General features: G+C 39.7%; 1 protein-coding gene across 1 annotated transcript; it reads left to right on the top strand.

The window, feature by feature from the left end:
* Positions 1-10,902: 10,902 nt before the first annotated feature.
* lrrc4cb (leucine rich repeat containing 4C, genome duplicate b) lies at positions 10,903-12,798 on the top strand. Its single transcript, XM_029498734.1, has one exon. It carries the CDS (start codon positions 10,903-10,905, stop codon positions 12,796-12,798), a length of 1,896 nt encoding a protein of 631 aa, XP_029354594.1.
* The last annotated feature ends 3,705 nt before the right edge of the window (positions 12,799-16,503 follow it).

The following is a 16,503-nucleotide window of genomic DNA, read 5'->3' as shown; positions in this document are numbered from 1 at the left end:
GAGCCATTTTAAAACTTCGTGTTTGCATTTTGCCGCTGGTGTCTTGATTTTTTTGGCACCTGAACAAATTTGGACAACAGAGCGCCGCTAAAGAGCAGAAATGAGTAATCTGACCTGAGAGCTGAGGACACGCCCACCTACATGACCCCTAAAAACTCCTGGCTGTGTGAAGTCATTGCTAACCCAGATAGCTTCTACGTCCGAGGTAAACTTTATAATGCCAGCTTGTGCGCAAGCAATCTGGTAGCTAACAAAATACATAACTACTGTATATTTTGAAATATTGCATTACAGGAGTAAACTCGTAACAGTATTGTAGTTTAAGCTAACTGTGTGGTGTTGAAAACCATAAACATCGAGTGACGTTTGATTATTTTCTTTGCTTAAATCGACAGATCAAAGTTGATCATGCTACCTAACTAAATGAGCTAACATGGAGACTGTTTGTTCAAGAGCAGATCAGCTTATTGACATTGTGTTTGTGTTGCTGTTTTTGTACATTCAGTTGTCATGTCATTGCTGACAACGGGCTTCGAACCATCTGTTTGATGTTTCCTGATTTGTTACTCCAGAGCATGTAAAGGTAGTCAGAGCAGTCAAACTGTAAGACTGCACAGCAGACACTTCAGGAAGTAATTACATGTTTTCAGAAAACTGCAGCACTAATTTGTTTCTTTGTCTTTTTTTACAAAGATTTGCCACTGATACATTTTTTGTTTGTTTTTTTTCGTATTCAGCCATAGTCTGCATCACTTATTCAACCCCGTCACAGCAATGAAGGGTGACGGTCATCACCTGCAGCCATAGTAAAAACACTGGATGATCATCTTCCCTGACATCACCCAGAGAGCTATAGGTGGAAGGCTGACTGTTAATTCAGGGTCAGATTTGTAGCCTTTCCCCGGATTTCCTTATAGTTCTTTGAACAGCGTTGTTTCAGCTGCAGCCTCATACATCCCCCTCACATAAAGCTTGACACTGCTGAGCTATTTTTGCAAGATGGAGTTCATCTTACCACCAGAGGAAATTATATTTTAGACAGTGTGGGGAGTCAATTAAAGCCCAATTTCAGGAGCAGTGAAATGTTCATCTGTGTCAGTTTGTTTGCCGCTGAGGTTATGTCTTAATTGTTTTTTGGGTTTTTTTTGCCACAGTGGCTGATGTGAGCACCATTATTCCAAATATATATACATATACACATATATACATTTCTATATACATGTGTGTATGGACATAAGGTGGCCATAAGGTGGTTCAGTCTCATCAGTACTGCTCTTCCTCATTCCCTACATCTACTTCCACCATCTTACTACCAGTGGTCTCTGAAGCTCTGTGTTGGATTTACAGTCCAGCACCTTCCAGCTTCCTACTGTTGCTATAACAATGTTTCAGTCATAGATAAGATGACATAGTTCTTTTATTGCATGCTTCCCAGTTTTTAGAGTTGCTATTAGCGTACAGTTCCGAGAGTATCACTTATTTACAGAGGTTGTTTGTGGAGTAAATTTATATTCAAGTACTTTTTACTTTCCTTCTCTTTCATAGTGACTTCAAAACTATGAGCCTGCTACATCGATTATGTCTTACACTCTAGGAAGACAAATGCTTTGCGTCATGACACTAAAGTTTACTTTTATCTTTACCATGCTCTTTATATACATTTTATTTAATAGGTACAGTTGTGATTGCATTCATCCACTTATTACATTGTTTACATTACATTGTGAACACTTGAAACAAATATAGTCTCAAATTTGCAATAATTTCATGAATTTTATATTTCTCTTGCTTTATGTGTGCTGATGGTATTATGGGGCAGTGACTTTTAACAATGCTGTCACTAACTCATGACCTGAAAACAGAAGCTTGCTTCAAGATGCCACTCTACCCTTTGTCCTGAACAATGTGATCACAAACTTTCACACAGTAGCCACCTCCTTAGAGGGGAATGCTCAGGCCGATCACACTGAGCAGCGGACAAGTCAACGAGAGACTCAGGACCGAAGACCCAGAGTCTGATCCCCTAAAGTGGAGCTGTGTGGACATTAACCAGCTGTTTTAGAACAATATCTCATGTGCCACAAGTATCAACATACATTTCTATATAGTTCCCTAATTGCTGAGCCTATTTTGTGTTTGTAAACTTTCATCATCTAATCTCTACAAAAACAAGCTGTGTGTGTCATGTTGGGAAGTAAAGCACATTGCAGTGTAAAGGTGAGGCGGCATGTCTCTGTATGTCTTATTGTGTGAGTGATGTATGTAAGTGAATTTCCTTCAGGATAAATAAAGTGCATATCTATCATATTGAAATAATATAATATTGCACCTGTATATGAACTGGGATGTAAATGAAAAATACATATGGAAGTTGCTGATCTACCAATTTTCTGCCGTTTGCCTTGAGCAGCACAGTGGCGTAGTGGTTAGTGCTGTTGCCCCACAATAAGAAGTAAGAAGGTCCCGGATTCAGTTCCCAGCCTGGGCAGCTAAATATGTCTTGGTTAATTGGTGACTCTAAATTGTCCGTAGAGTGAGTGATTGATTTGAATCTCTCCACAGACTTGACCGGATTATTTGATAACACATGGACTGTCTTGGTCTGAGTCCACAGAGACTAGAATTTTTTAAGCAAATACTTTTGTACTAGTAATATTTTGACTACGCTACTTTTACTTGTATTGGAGTAATATTTGACAAGGGGTATCTGTACTTTTGCTCAAGCGGTACCACCTCTGCATACATGAAAGAGCCAACCTGCATATTATTGAGGTCATCTGCGTTACAGAAATTGTGCTTTTGACCGTGTCGACATCAACCTACATGCCAAGTGTGTGTCTGCATGTGGCTACATATGTGGCCTCAAATATGTGAGAAATGAATCCACACGTACGGACAGACATGGGGCGGAATCCAAAGAAAGGATTTCCAATCAGGGGCATGTTGGTGAGCAGCAACCTTAAACAAAAGAACAAAACACTGCACCATGTATGGTGCCATCTGTTGTCAGTATCCTGTCACCCCAATGTGAACACAATAGCACCAGAGAGAACTGCCTCCAACTTCTCCTATGCAGTCAATTTTCAAACTAGAATGGCTGAAATTCATTGGCAAATAGCTGTGGCTGAACAGAGGACACTTCAGTGAACTAATCCCTTCGAGCACTCTGCATTTTGCTGGGAGCGGCAACCTGCCAAGACTGCCCATTGAAGCTGCATTGCTATTGTCTTATTTTTACTACAACCCTGCTGTATTTCTCAGTCCTAACAGTGAATAATAGTATTTTGCCCTTTTGGAGGTATTACCAAAGTGTGTCACAACACCAGTGATATAGCACTGTGAGGTTGGAATGTTATTGGCTCATACGAATTACAAACAAAATTTTGCAATTAGGGCGTTATATCATTAAAACAAAAGTCCCTGGCCCACTTTCTACAGTTTCTGAACCTGAGCAAAATCACAGTCATTAACATGTTTGCAAAAAACAAATTTTCACTAATGAAGCATAAAATGTAACACAAGCATTGCTGTAACATGGAACATTTTTAATTCAAGGTTTAATAATTGATCTTTCAAACATAATGAGTTTCATGAGTTCATTCACAAATCAGCTGCTTGGGCACCTCCTGCACCAATCACAGAGATCCTTGGCTAAAGTGGTGATCTTTTTAACTGCGCTAAGAGGGCGGTTTATGTTCTCTGTGCAGCTCATTATTCTGCCACTGCTGCTGGCTGTGTGCACTCATCTACCTTAACCCCAGGCTGCCACTCGCTTTCATGCGCTGCATGTGGAGGGAACGTGTTTCACCAATCAACAAAACCAAACAGTTTTGTAGTGGGAGAAGTAGTCCATGTCTGTGCAGCCAATTACCAGAACTGTCCTTACTGGCTGCGACACGCTGACACACTTAACTGTGCCACATTCATAATCAGACGAGTCATCCTTGACTCCTCCATGATGGCTTTCCACCACCAGTTGGCCAATCCTGCAGATCTCTTTTTTGGGACACAGTCATGGAAGCAGATTGGTGGGCCAGGCAAGTGACACGAATACTAAGAGTGCCCTCACATTCAGTCACTCTGCCACCCAGGGCATCCTGTCTTAATCCCTTTGCAGAGACCAGACAGAGCCTTGGCAGAGTGCATTTGAACACAGAGGTCACTGCAGATTATTTAGCTCATGCAATTATCATAATGGAGGCAGCATAAGGCAATATGTGAATAGGAATTGAATTATCACTTGAAAGGTGTCTCTTGACCTTGTTGCTCTCCCTCTTCCCAGTATTGGAACAAATTAGCAACGTTTGCGTTCTTACCTAAAAAGAGAGTGTATGAAATAACAGGATCTCCAAGTTTCACATAACATCGTATCACAACAGGTAATTCAAGTGCAAATCCCAGAGAGAAGGTAGCATTCAGGTACACCTGTTGGACATGTCTTTCGTTTTTTATACATTTGTGCCTTTGACAGTATACGTTCAGATTGGGTAAATTTCGAAGCCATCCAATAAACAAAGGCAAACTAAATACGAGTACCAGGAGCCAAACTGCAATCAACCATCTCTGGAGAAAAGTGGCGGTATAGCTGCAAATATGACATCACTCCTCAGAAAAAATGGGTTGATTAAAAATGTCACTGGCATCGTTTTCAGATGAACCATCATAGTATACTGGCTGACAGCAAATTAAAATGTGTCTATAGGTTTTTGTCCTCGCAGTGATTGTGTGTCATACCATAATTCCAGATGGCAGCCTGATTGCTCTCAATTTTACCTTTATTTTAATTTAATCTTGTTCCATCACAGGCTGGAGACAATGAGCTTTGTTCTCAAAAATCATAATGATTTTCAATAATTCTTAATTGATTGTGCCATCTGGGAGAGCCCTTGCTCTGAGCAGGATGACAGACGCTAAGCTTGGGTCAGAGGGTCAGCTGTACTGCCTCTTTCCTCATCATATCACCATGCAGAGAACTAAACGATTGCTTGGTTTTTAGTTTTTTTTTGCTGGCCAGACAAGCGACATAAAGCTTATTTGCCTTATATTGAGTGGCAACAACTTTGATACTAAGATGCTGGGGATATTTTTAATGCCTTGTGAGTCTGTAACGGATGCTTCATAAATCGACTAGATTTCTATGTGTAGTGAATTTTTCAATCTTAAAACAGTTTTTTACATTTACATGAAATGGAATTACTACTGTGTAAAAAGGAAAGGGTTCGTTTGTAGTGTTAAGATTGTGGTGTAATATAGCCATCTCTGCAGCTCGTTTAAGCCTTTTAGCCTGTTTTAGCTCATTGTTCAGAATTTAATGGCCTTCACATTTGATGTTTGATTGAGTTGATGTATCATTTACTCTGCTTGCCTTCATTTTTGTGACCCCCTGGTGAGCAAAAATCAATTAATGGAGCTTTAAAATTAAAGGGACCAATGGAGTTTTAACATGAAAGCATTCAGAAAATCCAATTACACGGTTCTATTGAATTCTACCAAAAATGACTAAGAATTGCTTAAGATGTAGTCTATAGAATAAACACACACATTTTGGCTCCTGCTATCAAGTGTAAGCAACTGTGTAAACACTTGGTTAGCTTTGCTAAGTCTTCCGGGTCCCTGCAAGTGCTGTAGCAAATTATACCTGTTTTACTTTCTATAGCTCTATAGCCCAAATCACTGACTGTAAATCGTCTTTCCAAAAGACGTTTTGGAACGTTTCACGGATTAGATCTCCTGTGCAATCAGAATGATGTTATCTTGACTCTGCTAAAAATGAAATGTTGTGGCTCCATGCAGTTTTACTTCAGCAGCTTTGCTTCAGCAAATTTGCAGGAATGCTCATTTGACTTTCATTACCTTGAAAATGAAATATTTCGGTGGCCGTAAGTTGTACTTTGAATGATCAGACTGAAGGCACCAAAATGATTTGGTTCCAGAGCTGAAATCATCATTTCCCCATTTCTTTTTCAACATTCTACAAAGTAATACTCCACATAAGGTCTTGCTAAAGAAATCAAAAGCATCCCATGTAGTTTTGCATCATTTGCATCACTGTTTGTATGTTCTACATGTCAGGGTATCACACCAAAGCAAGGCTGCACTGCCAACACACCCTGGTGAAAACAACCACTACTACAAAAAGTCCTTCCTCTCAAAGTGTCACTCCCACAACAACTGGCCCAACTAATCCAGTTGAAAAAGGCAAATTATAATATATATAAGGTGTCAAGAACCAGGGGAGCTGACAAATGATATTACAAGACAGCCTCCGCAAACATGAGAACAGAACAGGCAGAGTAAGGACTGTAGTCGAAACAACCCTGAACTCACCCCAGGTCCAGGCTCAGGCAGTTAAAAATGCACCACAGCAAGCAAGGTGATGATACTACTAAAAAAATATAAGTTAGATAACACTATCCCATGAGAATGAAAAATGTTCAAGAAAATATACTTCAGTTTTGCTGTTCTGAGACCCATCGGGTCAACGAAAGGGCCATCATTTCTGTTCCCGTTAAAAGAATAGAGTTTGGCTGATAAGTTAGCAACACCCAACACTCTCCTAGATTTATTTCCTGAACACCAGCACTCTGCGTATTGAAGCCAAGGTGGGGGAGGGGAATTGCCTTAGTTTCTTTTAGGTGGAGCGGAACGGGAGAGCAAAGCACTCAGTCTGCATGTCAGTTAGAGACAGCATCGGTGGTGGCCGCCAGTTATCATGGCCCTCAGTACAGGGCTAAGCCACGCAAACATGTACACACACTGTCAAAGAGAAGTGGATTTTCTTTCCTTTTCGACGCAGTCTTGGATTTAAAAATCTAGTCTTACTTTGACCATGTGAAACCATATTAAAAAAATGGCCACAAAAATCAAAGCAGCAACTCAAATCAAGCAACTGCTTGAATTGGCTTTAATAATTGAAGTTCAATAATGTGTTGATAATCCAGCAGGAAATTAAGAGTCCAGAAATAAAGTTGCATGCAGTTGCAGAACTACAGAGAACCAGAGAAAATCTGGCATTTTTGCTTTTTAAAATTACCGAAACAATAAACCAATTAGAGCTAAATTGTGGCAGGAAAAGTGCTGATTAGTTGATTAGACGTTTGACTGAAAACTCTATTGACTAATTGCTTCAGCTGTATCTCCCCCCAAAAAAAAAAATCATTCTGAAAAATAAGACTGCTATATAACATAAATAACATAAATAATATCTTGTCAGAATAATTTCTTTTTTGTGTTGTCAGTATTGCTCCAACAAAGCCTTATTTATTTGAGAAGCTTGGTGTGTTTTCCTAAAAATGATACTGTAAGGCGGGAGAAAAGAAACTATGGATTTGGTATCACAAGGATTTACACCATGAGTAGAACTAAATAGGTTTTGAGTTTAGTGCCACAGATACAGTACTGAGAGCTGCACTAGCCACCTCTTTCATCTTTTAACATACTGACTTGCTGTTGGAAGCTTCTGGTTCTTACCCTCTAACTGACAACTGCCACACATAAAAAACAACAACAACAACAATCTGTTATCCATATATATCACCTAGGCACATTGTACACAGGCCTTGTAAGACGCAGATGGGCTGCGAGGTTATAACATTAGCACAAGCGAGGTTAAAAAAAGACGAGCAACAAACGTATGCAAATATAATGACTCAGTAATGCGTTGAATGAATTAGCAAAATGACATTCTGCTAATCAGACAGCCTGCAGCCACAGGCTCTTTTCTGGATCATGATGTCAGACTTGCCAGATTTCATGTCACTTTACAATCTTTCCTCTCACCCTCACTAGATCAGCTGTGATAAGTAATTCATAGAGTATGATATGACCTTTGTGTTGATTCATTTTTCTTACCCAACACCTTACCCCTCTTTTTCATTTTAACATTTCATGGAGGAATATGGAAAGTCTCTTTTGGAATTTGTTTTGTGATTCCTGAGGATATATGAAGTAGCTCAGTGTTAATAATATCAGCTTGCACAAAACATGACATTGGCATGGTCAACTTGTGGTTTTTTCTGTGATGGTGGAATTGTAAATTGACTTTTTTTCTGACTTGGTTGAAACAATGCTTTGGAACATCATTGAAGCTCCTATTAAATCTGTGCTGGGAAACGTTAATAATGCAAAATCACTAATGCAAATTGTGACTAATCTCTTCACTAGCCATTCATCCATTGTCTTCCTCAGTTTGCATTGCCTGCAGCAGTTTTAATAGAATTTTACATTTATATCAACATGGCACAAAATTGGCATTTCATTGAAATGTGAGGGGACACTTCCTCGCTTGATTGGTAAACAGTCAGCTCCTTAGGTCTTTGCGTCATAGACATAAAGTTATCTCCCAGGTGATTGGGAGAGACCACTCAAGCACTTTCTGCTAGAGTCCCATGCAGTTACTCACAGTGCTTAACAGCGACGGATTCTAATCATCAGACATTGCAATTTAAGTACTCTGATGCTCTCAAGTACTTTGTATCACAGTGTGGTTGCTATGATTTAGACATATGTTACCCCACCACTTTTCCAACAAACTCATTATACCAAATGAATTTGGCAAATCACAGATATGTCAAACATAATGCCAGTAGCTGTTGGTGCACAAAAGTAAGGGTTGCTGTGTTTTCACGTCACTGGCAGGATTTTAGTGCCTCTGAATATACCTTGAGCGTGCCTAGATGAAATTAATCAACGCAGTGTCGCACCAACAAAGGGAAGAGGGTGTTCGAAGGGTTTTTTTTGCGGGTGTAATGTACGCAGTGTCGCTTTCTGTAAAATGGCATTGCATGCTAATAAAATGTACACTGATAAATAATTTTTATGAAGAAGGCATGTGGCCAATGGAAAACGCAAAAGGAGAATTTCTTGACATCTGATAATCTCTATCAGGGGGGTGTTTGCCGTATCTGACATTTTCTTCTCTTAGGTAGCACCACATGGCTCTTAGATGAAATGAGACCCTGCCAGCAGGAATCTTCATTCAATCTGATTCAGAGCAGAGGCTCATCTTGCTTCTGCCTCCCTCCACCGTGACTGGTGCGACAGCCTGGCCGGTACAAAAACCAAGACACATTTAAGGCTGATTTCAACTGATTAAAATCAGCCATTCATCCTCACCAGAGAACATTTAAATCACAGTCACAACAGGCTCATTCCCTCTTGTTTGTGGGTTGACTGGAAGAGATGATAAACAGATATGTTGATTTTTTTTTGCCTAAATATCATATATTCAACAAATAGTTCATCTTTTTGTGTTTCCTGAAAATCTGAAAAAAAAAAAAAGACTGGCATCAATATATAAACCTAAAGATCCAGCAGGGAAGGTTATGGTTTTTCTTGCACAGGGCAAGGGTGGTTTTCTTTTGGCAAAGGCATTCACTGCACTGAAGAACAGGTCTGTGCCAGCTGATAGCACAGCTTGACACACACATACAATGCTGCCCCGTTTTGTAGTCACCACATTTAATGTGTGGTACATGATGTGTATTGATTTACATGTAGGTTACCTTGTTTGTGGGCTGATGATAATAAGGGGTGAAGCAAAACATCAACACTGCTTTGTGAAAGTGGAAGCTACAAGCTGTGATGTATGCATATGAATCTCTCTGTCTATTTTAGGCTCAAGTACTCTCAGGCATATTCCTAGGCACTTTAGATGAATGGACTAATCTAATCTAATTTAATCTGATCTGCTCTAATCTCATCTAACAGAGTAACAACTTTCTTGTTAGTCACTTGATTCGGGTGATAGTAAATTATGCTATAGTTATGCAGGGACAATATCAGACCTCTTCACACTCAGAGTTACACCATTTGTTCGGGAATAAAAAGGGCAATGAAGTGGTAATTGAACATTTTTGTAAAAAGCACACTTCATTGTTTTATCACTGAATAACATCACTCACTAAATAAATCAGAATGTAATACACACCATATAATAAACCATGGCACACCATCAACTAAGCAGAGTTGGATCAATTGGCTTCCTTTTGTTTGCAAATGTATGCATTTCAAACATTGTTTTTTTCAGCTTGTGTTTCTTTTTCCTTTTTTTTTTTTTCTTTTTTTTCCCCCACAGTAACATATTCTGTGTGTGAATCCCTTGCAGGCGTTCAGAAGGTATTTTTTGTAACAATGCAGAGCCACAAGCATTGAGTGTGATGCTTTGGTGTCAGTAATTTGTCGGTTAAAAAAAAAAAAAAAGGGGGGGGGGGGGGGGGGGGGTCCCAGTGACGTCAGCAGATTGTACTATTTCTTTTAAAATTTTTATGACTACGGGTTTGTTTGTTAAATCATTTCAAGCATAGGGATGAGTGAAAGGACATTCACAATTGAAAGATCCTGCTTGAGTGGGAGATGGATGCCAAGTTCTCATTTTTCATTTTCAGTCTCGAGTGTAGATATATCAGCCTCTGTGAAGTCTGGAAATCTGGGGTAATCCAGGGTTAGGGAGCTAACAAAAAGCTTGTTATATTCCACAGATGGGCAATGTTGACAATTAATTGAAGCTTTTAATTCATATTGCCCTTGTTCATTTGTCATTCCGTGCACATTGTACTGTAGAAATAGATTAGCGCTACAAGCAATTATTATTTTCACCATCAGTTAATCTGTTGAAGGAGCGCCAAGTTACATTTTTGAAATATTTTGTTTCATCTGAAAAACAGTCCATATCCCAAAGGTAAATCTTACTATGATAGAAAACATACAAAAGCTGTAACATTTGAGAAGCTGCAAAGAGCAAATGTTTTGTTTAGTTTTTTTTCCTACAGTTAATTTAGCACTAGAAAAGATTTTGTACTGATAATAATTATAAAAGCATCAACCATGCTTACATGGTTACTGAATGCCATTCTTTCTTTCTTCTTCTTGTTGCAGAGAACACACACAACAGATGAACTATGAATGCTGAACACAATGATCTCCTCCCTCCAGCGCCAGACAATGAGAGGTCATAGGCTGAAGGGGGCGCTGTCCAACCCCCTCTTTGTGCTTCTTTTGGCCCTTCAGATCCTGGTGGTTGCTGGGCTGGTCCGTGCTCAGACCTGCCCTTCTGTCTGCTCATGCAGTAACCAGTTCAGTAAAGTCATATGCACCCGCCGGAGTCTACGGGATGTCCCAGATGGCATTTCCACCAACACTCGCTATCTGAACCTCCAGGACAACCTCATCCAGGTTATCAAAGTGGACAGTTTTAAACATTTGCGCCACCTTGAAATCTTGCAGCTGAGCAAGAACCATATCCGAAGCATCGAAATCGGTGCCTTTAATGGGCTGGCCAGTCTTAACACCTTGGAGCTCTTTGATAATCGGCTCACGACAATCCCCAATGGAGCGTTTGAGTACTTGTCCAAGCTAAAGGAACTGTGGTTACGTAACAACCCTATCGAAAGTATACCATCTTATGCCTTCAACCGGGTTCCCTCGCTTCGAAGGCTTGACCTAGGCGAGCTCAAGCGTCTCTCCTACATTTCTGATGGCGCCTTCAAGGACTTAAGCAACCTGCGCTACCTGAACCTGGGAATGTGCAACCTAAAGGAGATACCCAACATCTTACCTTTGGTCAGGCTTGAAGAGCTCGAAATGTCAGGCAACCAGCTTTCTGTTATCAAACCCAGCTCATTTACAGGATTGGTGAACCTCCAGAAGCTGTGGATGATGCATGCCCAGATCCAAACTATCGAGAGGAATTCTTTTGATGACCTTCAGTCTCTGGTGGAACTCAACCTGGCTCACAACAACCTTACCTTCCTACCGCACGACCTCTTCACACCATTGCATCGTTTGGAGCGGGTCCATCTCCATCACAACCCATGGAACTGCAACTGTGATATATTGTGGCTCAGCTGGTGGCTGAAGGAAACAGTACCTGCCAATACCAGCTGCTGTGCCCGCTGCCATACTCCGGCAGTTTTTAAAGGTCGCTATATTGGCGAACTGGACCACAGCTACTTCCAGTGTGATGTCCCTGTTATTCTGGAGCCACCCAGTGACTTGAATGTGACAGAGGGCATGGGAGCAGAGCTTAAATGCCGTACAAGCTCGCTGACATCCATCAGCTGGCTTACGCCCAATGGCTCATTGGTGACACATGGGGCTTACAAGGTGCGTTTATCTGTCCTCAATGACGGGACACTGAACTTTACTAGCGTCACAATGCAGGACACTGGGACTTACACCTGTATGGTTAGCAACACAGCAGGCAATATTTCTGCCTCTGCTGTGCTTAATGTCACTTCTGTGGAGAACAGTGGAGTGACCTATTTTACCACAGTCACCGTGGAGACCGTTGAGACACCAGGGGAAGATAGCCAAACGCAACTTCCCCCGTTTGGCTGGGTGTCATCCTCAACAACAAAAGGTACTCCTGTTTCAACAAGAACCACAGAGCGGACTTACACCATTCCAGTTCTTGATCTGGATCAAGAGGGAGCCCAAAATGGCCTGGATGAAGTGATGAAAACCACCAAGATTATCATCGGCTGCTTTGTTGCAATCACACTTATGGCTGCTGTTCTGCTGGTTATTTTCTACAAGATGAGGAAACAGCATAACCAGCAAGATCCTGATGGCCCTGCCTCCTCCATGGAGGTGATTACTGTTGAAGAAGACCTTGCAGGAGTTGCTGCCATGGAGAGACACCTATCGCTGCCCCCTCTGGAGCACTACAACCACTACAACACCTACAAGAGCACTTATCACCACCCTCCGATGCTCAGTACCATACACAGCTCAGCCACACAGGAACCTTTACTGATTCAAGCCTGTTCAAAAGACAATGTACAAGAGACCCAAATCTGATCTTGAATTTGACTTAATATTCAGTATCAGCAGTTTCATACTTGGAGTACAATGGACCAACACATGAAAATAAAAGAAATAAAAATGACATTGACTTGACAAAGTTGATGTCGATAATGGCGATAAATCACCATTTGGCAAAGGGACGACATATGATACTTTAACAACTGTCTTTACAAAAACAAAGATTATTTATTAAAAGTATGTCTAGTGGCTAAATGAAGAAAAAACAATTTGTGATAGCTTTTTAGCTCATTTTCTTTTTCTCTCTCTGTGTAACAATGCACAAGGGAAAGAATGGTTTACGCAAGCTGAATACTAAGTATGTCGAGTGTATTTCATGTGGAATTCACCTTAGAGATCGGCCTTACTGAAGTCAAAGTTAATGCAGTGCCATAAATTTATTGCTTTGATTTCACTTAATGATGATAACAATAATAATAAAGGTGATGATAATATATTTTGTAGAAGGATATTGATCAAGGCGTCAGAAGCATTTAATTGCTCTTTGTATAGTCTAAAGTATCTCTTGGCTATTTGGCTTAAGTTTACAAGCCAAAATATAAAAGGTCTATTTTCACTGCTGTCATATTCCCACTGTCAGTCAACACAAAATGAGATCTTTTTATGACAAAGCTCTGGATGAAGTCACAGTAAGGCCAGCATGCCTGAGGAGCAAAGCAGCCAAATGAGGAAATGTGTATTTCCCCTGTGGCTCCTAAACAACACATACATCCTTCACATTAATTAAGATTAAGTTCTTGCTCTCAGTCTTCCTCCTACCTTTTCTTTACACCTCTACCCTTCCTGTCTCTTTTTTTTACTTCTCTGTTCCCTCTCTACCCTCATTTTGCTTTCTCTACACTCTTTTTTTCTGTGTTCTTTTTCTTCTTTGATTGTCTCGCTGTCACTTCGCTCAGGCACGTTCCTCGCCCCGCGCCATGTCTCATTTGTCTCCCTTTTTCCCGCGGCATGTGCTGTACGATGGCAGAATATTGCTTGGGAAAATGCTTAGGAAAATGAAGGGGAGCATAAGGCCTTCCTGTAGCCTTCCTGTTAACCCAGTAATGATCTACATCCACTCAGTGTTGCGTTACCTTGCCATCACCCCAGGGTCACTCAAGCTTGGGAGCTGATTGTCCATCTGTTAGCACAGATAAAGAGGCAAATGAGGCTGAGGCTGGTAGTGTGACCCTGTCAGACTAACACAAACAGGGCTAACATAGTCAGTGAAGCTACTACGAACCTGCAACAAAATAAGGTGAGATGGGATATAGCTCATTAATTTGTATCAGCAGTTCATTTGCTGTGTAACAGAGGAAAGCTGATAGCAAAACAGCATGAGACTTTTCCACTCTCCCTGTGCCCAACATCTAACAGGGGGTAGAGGCCTTTGATATTGAAGCGACTCCCACTCGCCCTCATTTTGGTCCGAGAAAAACACACAGACTTTGTTGTTGCATCATTTATAGACCATCAAAACATTGTCTCTCCTGTAGTCACTTTAAGCTTTACTTTTTTATTTAGTCTTTAAAAAAGAAAGGCTTAAAGGAAGGGGGAGGTAAGGATTTAAAAAAGTGAAAAACAGTCAGAGCGGAGAGAGTAAGCCAGATGTACAACAGTCATGACAGGTCTTCAAACAGAGATATTGCAGATATGAAGGGAAAAGAGTGAAAAATAGATAAAAAAGAAGGAGTAAAAACTATCAGACCGTTTCCAAGGAAACTGACCTTTTGTAGAAAGGAAGAAATAGGTATGCCTTTCATTTTTGTGTCTGTGCAACAAGCATATTTTAATCATATTTATTTTATAAAGATTTATTCTAAGTGTATTTTCCCCCAGTGATTCCAGATATGTCACTAATTAGCAACCACACAAACAGAGAAATTTGTATTTACAGAGGGCATTGATGGGGTTTGCACATGATGTCAAAGAAACTCCCAGTCCTAAATGTTTGAGATTAAATGAAACTGTGTGTAACAATTTTTTTGCGATTAAACTGTCCAGCAGTCCAACTCACCTTATAGATTTTCATCTCTGTGAAAACACCTTCCACAGTTTACAGCATAATGAAGCACTGTCACTCCAACAGTTGTAAACTTTGGGTCTCATAAATATACAGTTTTTTGTTTTTTTTTTGCTACAATGACAGTGAGGTCACGAGAAAGATGGAGGTGGGGAAAAAATGGCAGAAAAAAAATTTACAAGTAAAGAGTGGGTACATCTGTAGAGGCAGAGACAGCAAAAACTGAAACAAAAGCTCATTATTCATCAGGCTTTTGTTCAGTGCGATGAATGACAATACTGCAGTCAGTAAGTGAACCATTCTTTCCCTTCACAGTTTTCTTTTTCAATGCTCAGTTCCTTCAATGCTTTTGGTGGCTTAATGATTCAATGTTGACGCTGGCTAAAGTGAAAAAAAGAGAACGGTGATTATATATATATATATATATATATATATATATATATATATAAATAAATAAGAGCTGTGTATGTGTGTGTATATATATATATATATATATATATATATATATATATATATATATATACATACACACACACATACACACACAAGATATCTCTGTATTGGTAATATACTTGAGCAGGATGGTTTTAAGTGGCAAGATGTTTGAATGCCAGAATGAAATTACGACTGACGTGCAGAATGTTGGACTTGAAATACCAGCAGAGTGAGCTTGATTTTTGTGTAAAACCCTAAGCCAAGGTGATCAAAATCTTGTGTGTTATTCTGCCAACTGTCTATGTATGGGGCGGGTTACTGTATGTGGGACTATTCTCTCTCATTTTTGGAGAGAATAATCATCAAATGGTTAAATTTCTACAAAAAAAAGAAAAAAATATTTTCAAAAACGTAATGCAAAAAAAAAAAAAAACTACTTCAGATCATAATTTTACATGTGCTTCAATTGTTAAAAAAAGACAAAAAAGCAAAAACAAAAAAGAAAAAAAAAAAAACAAAACAAAACAAGAGACTGTGCTTGTAAGGAGTCCAACTAATTTCTCTGAGGATGACGTTCAATTATTGATACCTGAGATTGTAGTTCATACTGTACATGAATTCAAATAAAAATTGCAATTCTTTTTTTTCCAACAGATTCCACAAAATTTATTATTCACAGGCAATGTTGCCATTTTTGTCCCATTTGCACATTAACATGTACAGAAATATTCAAACAAAGACGATTACTAAGCAGCTTACTTAGGAAATGTGCTGGAGCTTGTTTTATGAGGTCAGAGGAGGGAAGTGCTTCTCTCTGAGAACGAAAAGGAAGCAATCTTTTCTGTATCATACATTGGAAGTCGGACGCTTTTATCCAGTTTCAATCCATCCATCTGTCTGACAGAATTGAATTTAAATGGGCAAATCTGAGACTTTCATAACCAAATGCACAAAAGGCTATTCATGCTCTCTTTGCTAACTCAATATGATGAAAAAGGGACTTTGGAGAACATTGTCACAGTCTGAACTTCACACTTCCACTCAACTCTCACTGGCTCAACTCAAAGTTGATTTAATATTGAATCAATTAAACTGGAAACAATCATAATTTGTGTAAAGCTTTAGATCGATTCAGTGGAGACGCTGCTTTTCATTATAGTATCCCCACTAGCCTAAAAGCACATAATAGCTCAGTCAAAATTGCCGTCGGGATTGTTCCATTTCATTCACAAAGCACTTAATAG

This window comes from Echeneis naucrates, chromosome 3 (assembly GCF_900963305.1).
Source record: "Echeneis naucrates chromosome 3, fEcheNa1.1, whole genome shotgun sequence".
NCBI lineage: Eukaryota > Metazoa > Chordata > Actinopteri > Carangiformes > Echeneidae > Echeneis > Echeneis naucrates.
This window is presented reverse-complemented; position numbering and strand designations above follow the sequence as displayed.

Bases quoted from the DNA above. Each gene is read 5' to 3' on its own strand.
- lrrc4cb (XM_029498734.1), top strand. From the start codon at position 10,903: ATGCTGAACACAATGATCTCCTCCCTCCAGCGCCAGACAATGAGAGGT.